This window comes from Apium graveolens, unplaced genomic scaffold (assembly GCF_009905375.1).
Source record: "Apium graveolens cultivar Ventura unplaced genomic scaffold, ASM990537v1 ctg7884, whole genome shotgun sequence".
NCBI classification, from domain to species: Eukaryota; Viridiplantae; Streptophyta; class Magnoliopsida; order Apiales; family Apiaceae; genus Apium; species Apium graveolens.
In genome coordinates, this window is record NW_027420708.1 from 6566 (window position 1) to 14591 (window position 8026).

An 8026-nucleotide genomic window follows, 5' to 3' on the forward strand; every position below is an offset into this window, starting at 1 on the left:
ATGTTACAAAAGTCAAAACGCCAAATGTAGATGTATTTAGAAAAATTAAATATGAGTGCACAAACTTAGTTTTTTAAATATTGAATCCTTTTGATATTAATTGATATTTGAATTGCTAAATTGGAACACGACATAATAATTTTTATTTGTATTTTGAACCAAGGAGAAGAATAAAGAAAATAAGCTATGAAAATGAAAAACATTTTATAGAAAATATAATAGAGAAATTTAGATTTAAAAAATAAAATAAAATGTAAAACATATAAAGAAAAATAAAATAAACTTTTGTTATATAGGTGGGTAGATTTTAGATATGGTATCATTAATATAGGCAAGTCTCCAATACAACACTAAGTTTTCAACAGTTTCAATATAGTCACAAACACACACAAAGACCCTCTAAATTACAGAGAAAATATGGCATCTGAGAAGGGAAAGTGTACCCTAGACCTGAACACCCCCAGCGGGGAGGTAAAAAGAAAGAGGGGAAGGCCCCTAAAGTCTCAAGCAACAAGAAATTTGGTGCTGTCTCCTGGGAGTGCTGGTGCTTCCCTGTCAGTGATGGGTGCTGTATCTTCACCCCCAGCGATGAGTGCTGTTTCATCAATGCCCATGAGAGTTGCTGTTGCTTCACCGCCGGTACCACGGGCTATTTCCGAACCACAGCCAGCATTCAACTTGTCTCCCTCAGCTGAAAATTCTGTCCGGGGCCCACGTGGGCGAGGCCGTGATCGTGTACGGCCCCAGGGTTCTGAAAACTTGCAGATGCCTGCTTCCATGAGTGAGTACTTTTCCTTCACTGAATTTCAAAAAATAATTATAGAATTGCTTCTTCTTTCTTTTCATGTTTTTCTACTATATTTTTTGGGTTTAGGTATTTATTTGTATTTATGCTGTTGGCGGTTTAAAAAATAATAGATTTTGTTTATAGGAATGAGAATTTGTTTGTTCCCTAGTTATTATTATCGGAACTAAATGCATTGTAATTTTTCTTTTGTCAAGATGGGTTTTATGCTGCAGACTTTACGGCTCATGTGATACATGTAGACTGTGGGGAGGTATACATATTCTCTTTTTAAACTTTCTTGTATAATTTTTTATTAAATTGTGTTAAATATATATTGCACTGTTTCTTTTAGGATGTTATTAGAAAGATCATGTCTCTGGTTCAAAACGGGCCTAGAGGAATTTGTGTGGTTTCTGCCTACGGAACTGTTTCTAGTGCCCTGATTTCTCATCCCATTTCTTCTGGTGGTTCAGTCACCTATGAGGTTTGACTCCTATCTTCCTTACTACTACTTCAACTCTAATTTATTGGTTGCATTCATACTATAGGTTAATGTATGTGCATATGTCTGTTAGCTATCTCGTCTGAATGCAAATTGATTTAATTAAGAAATTACGAAAAAGGTGTTTCGTCTTGTGATTTATAGCCGTATAGTTACATATAGACCCCACTTTTGCTGATTTACATACAAGAATGGAGGACATGCCCTGCTCGGATCAGGGTGATTGTGTTACTTGTAATTCCTGAGTGGGGAGACAACTATGGCTGTATAGCTTCTCTGAGTATCCTTGTTGCAATAAAAATCTACTTAATAATGGAATTAGTACTCTTTTTTTTCTCTCTCTTCTCTTTAATGCACAATTTCAAACTATATACTGCAGGGTCAGTTTCATATCTTGTCTTTGACTGGCTCATTTACTGTGGCTGAAACTGGAATGGGGAGATATAGAACAGGTGGTGTCAGTGTATCGCTAGCATGTCCCGACGGCCATGTCATAGGAGGTGCCGTGGCTGGCCCGCTAGTTGCAGCTGGCGGGGTTCAAGTAAGATCTTCTATTTGTTCTACTGTTAGGATTTAATTATGTACAAATAACTTAAATGTAAAAAGTCAGTGTGGCTCATGCTAGTTGTTGTAAAATCGTTAGGCTGAGATATAGTAGCATGCTCAATTTGTTTTCAATTTGTTTCGATGCATTTTACTTTCCAACATTCTGCTGATTGAAGCTACTGAGCTTGCATCAAGTCAGACCTGCAGTTTTTTACCTTAATACCCCTGTTTTGTCATGAACATTTAACATAATGTATACTATCTATTTAGTTTTGGTGGTGGGTTATAAGTCTAGACTTTATTTTATAGTTTACTCCTCTTCCAGAGGCCTTCACCAACCCTTGTTGAAAAATTATAAAATCAAAGTTTCATGAAATCAATGGGTTGATATCATATAGTGCTTCCTTCTAAACAATTTTAACCTTCATGTTAACACTCATTTTCTTCTCAGACTGTGGTTGGGACCTTTCTCCCAAATGCTCGTAGAAATTATTAACGGCAGCAAGATGCAACAAGACCAGACCATGTCAGAGGCCGAGAAGGGAACCCCCGATGTCAACATGGTTACGCCTGATGGAGTATCATAATACTTTCTTGATTTGCTTTAGGTTCCTAAGAAGCTTTGTAATTATTAACTTTAGTATTTCCGGCATATTATTTCTTGCATGAAGTTTCACCAATTTTATTCTTTGATCATTAGTATTGCAATTTTGCCCGTATTTATTTCTATTTAGCCTAAAATAACTTTGAAACACCTATATGAGTGAAGATGGGTGATAGCTAACTAGTACCTATTCTTATATGTTACTTAATAATTAAGACCACCAAGACACCTTTCGATTAATATTAATTATGTATGGTCTCAAAGATAGTATTAATCCATATGTAATGCATAAATTAAATAACAAGTAAATAAAACATATATTTTAGCATGTTTCTACCTTAACCCTATCAGTCTAAGTCTGGCTGGCTTAAAAATTTCACTAAAAAAATACATTTTTATTCATCCTATTACAAGATTAAATAATATATATACTTTTATTAATATTTATCCTCTTTTTTTTGTCACACTAGTAATTGATAATGTCATACTCTCTAAGACCTTTTAGTAGCATATATAGCATTATATACATTTGGGATCACGTATGTACACCATCTGTTGATTTTTTTAATATAGGTGAGGAATAAGGTTTTGACTTTTAATGAAGAAATACACCGACTTTATTCTGGCAAGTTGAAGGTGTTTATGGATTTGTTATAGTAAAACCAAGATTTGTATAATTGTGTGTATACAGTAAAAACACGTACGTGGGCGAAAGGGGGAGGGGCACTACGTCAAAAATACATGCAAATAATCAACCACATTCGTATTTAACTCCTGTTAGAAAATATTATAGATGAAAATTGATGTGACTCAACTTAGACCCTTTTTGTGTCGAATATAATATAGAATAAGTAAGGGTATCGTTAAAGCCAAAGATCAATGGTTTGCTTGTTGCTTTAATCTTGAATAAAAATTAAGAATGTGATTTGGTTTGATTTATTGTTTTAATAAATATGTTTTATGTTGAATTTTTTAATTTCCCAATATAGTTTATATTTTATGTTCCCTCCGCATGCATAATTATGACAAAACCTTAACACAGATTCAAATTAATTATCAGGAAAACATCTTCTTATTACTAGATCGGGACAATACTTCCAAAGATATGGATCATCCCACACATAAAATTTTGAATCATGTTTAAAAAAGTGTGCAAGTAATTCACAATGTCTGCATACCATGTAATAAAGTGTTTTAGAGCACTTACCTCAATCTGGAGAAGTTGTTCGTCCGAAAATGTCTCATTTATAGGCACATCTTCTTACTCCCTCACCAAGCGACTCAGATGATAAGCTACAACATTCTCAGATCCTTTCTTGTCCTTATTTCAATGTCAAACTCTTGTAGCAGCAAGATCCAACGAATGAGTCTTGGTTCATCGGTGGGGTGATTCTCTTTTTTTTTTTGAAATATTTAATGTTAAAATCGACCGATTTTGGTATAATTTATTTAGGGGGGAGATTCAAATTTTCACAAAATTTCAAATTTCAAATTTTATAAAAGTGACCAAAGATTCGGTCGATTTTTTATAAATTCCACCGCAAAACTTAAAATCCACCCTCTTAAAAGCCACCAACATGTTTCGGTCGATTTTATACTGAAATCCACCGAATATGGTCGATTATAGATAAATTCCACCGATATTTGGCGGTGGATTTTAGTAATTTTTGTTGTAGTGAATCAACCACATTCGTATTTAACTCCTGTTAGAAAATATTATAGATGAAAATTGATGTGACTCAACTTAGACCTTTTTTGTGTCGAATATAATATAGAATAAGTAAGGGTATCGTTAACGCCAAAGATCAATGGTTTGCTTCTTGCTTTAATCTTGAATAAAAAATAAGAATGTGATTTGGTTTGATTTATTGTTTTTAATTAAATTAAATACAACTTAATGAAAAATTTGTGTGTAAACAATTGGAGAGAGATGTTGGAAAACATGTAAATCCACCACTAAACCCATGACATATACCTCCGTCCCTCTCATTTCTTTACAGTATTTTTCACATGCTCTACACGCATTTTAAGACAATTATAAAGTATACTTCCGTAATTTATTTTTAAATTTTTCTCTTTTTTTATAAAATTTAGAACATAATATTTTTATTTCGAAGAAAAAAAAATTTAAAAAAATTATGCAACTACATTTAATAAGAGCATTAAAGTGTGTGCCGAGTCCCCATCCCCCAACATAAAGAATTGAGGGGGACGGAGGGAGTACAAGTCTTGAATTATATCCTCGATATGCTAAATACTTACAGAAAACTTATCATGACCACATATAAATAAACTTTGCTATTCATATAATCTCATGACCAAATAGAAAAGGTAATATGAATTACAAACTTATACAATTAATCCCATGACCACATAGAAAGATTAATTGACTTTTTAGAGATAAAAATCACATAACAAACTTGGATGACCACATACCATTGTTAATTCAAGTATCTCTAAAAGCATTGACGAACATATAAGCATAATCAAGCACATCTCAAGAATTCAAGTTTAATACTCATAAAATTATATTTGGTTTAGGGATTCAAAACAACCCTCCAACAAAGAAGGTTTATCCTACCATAGTCATGAATAAGTACATTAAAATCATAAAAAGTTGAGAATACAATACAAAGTAAAGATGTAGAAGAGAAATCCTTAATTCGAAATTACCAAGCGCACAATCTTCTCCTTAAAATATTCTTCTCTCCTTGGTGGCTATGAATATATCTATCTCTAATAATATAAACCTAATATAAAAAGTATTTTTATTGTTCCTGGGAATAAAAAAGAGTTTCCAAAATTGAATGGGATTCTACGGTCAAAATTTGTAGTTGACTTTTCTATGCAGTTACTTGGATGATCCGAGTGTATTTTGAAGTTTAGACCATTCTCTAATTAAAGAGAATCTCGTTATCTTCGCGTGGGTTGTTGAATCGTCCAAATCTGATGAATGAAACTCAAGATACGACCCAAACAATAAGTCTTGCTCGAACAGTCCAACAAATCCGAATTTTCTTCTAATTTAGATACAATCCTTTCCAACTTAGAATTCTTTGATTCCTCCAATAAAATATTATAAACTAATTAATAAAGATCCAATTAAATGCAAAATATAATCAATATGGGGATAAATATCATCTAAAATTTACACAAATTTATATTCTATCAAATATCCCTACAATTAGCATTTTGCACGTCCTCGGGCAAATAAGAGAAATAAAATTATCTAATTAACTAACTCCACTTTCGTAGATGACACGATTGTATTGAGCATATGCAACAAGCCGTTAAACCCCTAGGCAGCCCTAGTAAGACGAGTTGTGTCTCGTGAGGGTTTATAGAAGATATACCCACAAAATCTACCCATCCCATATAATATAGTCGTCCTCAGGCGATGGAGGACTACAATTACCTACATGACACTACAAGAAAAAAGTCCATAGACATCGCTTTTTGGCCGATGTCTATGCTGTTTCGCAACCGATGTTGATGTCGGTGATGTCTATTCTAGACATCGGTGAATACCCGATGTCTATACTGGATTAGACATCGATTTTAGTTAAAAAACAGATGTCTATGTGTTGATTATTAGAACAAAATGCTATAAGTAAATTATTTAATAACTAAATTACACCTAATTAAACATGTTAAACATATCATGAGCTATGTTTTTTGTCACAAAAACATCGATTTTAGTGAAAAACACTGATGTCTATGTGATGATTTTTCACAAAAAATGCTATAACAAAATTATTTAATAACTAAATTACACCTATTAAAATATATTAAACATATATTGAGCTATGTTTTTTGTCACAAAAACATCGATAATTTTGACAGAGGTGATGTAAAATGGCATATTAAACATCTGTTTCTTTAATGAAAGGTGATGTCTAATTAAGCGTATAGACATCAGTTTTTTCTAGAATGAAGTGATGTCTATGTATCATTTAGGCTTGAACATGTTAGTCTTTCACATCAGTTATTTGTCTTAAACTGATGTACATTGCGTTTTTTGACATCAGTTTTGTTTGGTTAAAAGTGATGTTAATAACGTCACTTGACATCAGTTTTATCTTAAACAAAGTGATTTCTATGTTTAATTTAGAATTGAACCTGGATTCCTTTGACATCAGTTTTTTACCTTAAAGTGATGTACATTATCTTTTTTGACATCAGCTTTTCTTAATTAAAAGTGATGTGTAAGAAATTTATAGACCAAATTGTGTAAAGTTTTACATCACTAATTTTCTAAAAAAGCGATGTACTCGTTACTAATAGATATTTGTTATAAATAAAACTGATGTCCTTTACTACATAACCAAAACTAAAACATTGGAATAATACGCATCCATACAAATCTAACCAGTCAATCATTCATACATTTAACCATTCAATCATCCGAAAACCACCAACACCAACCCCATCATCTGCATCAATCATCCAAAAATCACCAACACCAACCCCATCATCTGCATCAATCATTCAAAAACTACAGAATCTACATTACCAAATGTACAACCCCCAGCATTTGCAAACCTATACAGCAACCCCAGCATTCATACACTTACATTCTTACTACACAGAACCGTCTAAATTACCAAATATACGACTACGTAAAAGAAAAGACCTTGAGTACAAGAATTGATCAGATATGCTCTTGGATGAACTGCAGAGCCTCAATGCGAACTTCATCTAGCTGTTCAATGTTGTAACACGATCGAGTCTTGGCCAACCACTACAAATTCTAAACAAACAAAATTCAGTACATGAATCAAAAGTAACCATATCGAAAAGTAACCATATCTCAGTATATAGCAAACTGGAAGCGTCAAGGTAATACCTTTTTTGCAAAATTCAACTTGTCATCATCGATAATTTCTTTCATGTATCGCATTATTACATACGCACATTCAATCCCACCGGGTTGTTTGAGAGATCCCTATTTCATTAATTAAAAGACAAATCAGGCATGTCAAATAAATCATATATATTAAGCACAAATATTAGGTACTCAATCTATTGTACTTACACTAAGAAACATTGCCTTGGCCATCTTGTTGTCCCTGCCGGTTTCAGAGTTGTAACTTTTCAAAGCCCTGCATAAAAAACATAAAATCTCATATAATGTAGAGAAATGAACATGCAATTATACCAAACTGTTACGTTAATAAAAATTTACCTTGATAACGCCTTTTCTAGTTCTGAAAATTGTGTCGGGCGAGGTAGTGGATTCAGAATATATATTTCCCCTTCCAAGATAACGACCAAAATCCAATGCATACTATTTTCATAAAAAAACAAAGACAGATAGGACACATCACATAGAAATTTGTACTGTACTATCCATGTTTTTAATTTTCAGTATTACAATAAGTACTTACTTCTGATTATGCGGAAGAAAGAATAGGCGATCCGAGTTACCCTCTCTCAACCGATTTAAAATGTATTCTTCAAAATCAGCATTCACGTGATATGTGGATCCGGGGTCAATAAAAGCAAATGTCTCCGCCAGTTCTGGTATTTGACTAATCTCAGAATGCAAGTGCCTATCGAAAGAGTGCTGATATTAAAATGCAAGTTC

General features: G+C 32.9%; 1 protein-coding gene across 1 annotated transcript; it reads left to right on the top strand.

Moving 5' to 3' along the window:
- Positions 1-417: 417 nt before the first annotated feature.
- On the top strand, positions 418-1386 carry LOC141704470 (AT-hook motif nuclear-localized protein 10-like). The gene is made up of 4 exons (XM_074507718.1): positions 418-781; positions 1003-1058; positions 1140-1271; positions 1363-1386. The coding sequence occupies exons 1-4, from the start codon at positions 418-420 to the stop codon at positions 1384-1386; spliced, it is 576 nt and encodes a 191-aa protein (XP_074363819.1).
- The last annotated feature ends 6640 nt before the right edge of the window (positions 1387-8026 follow it).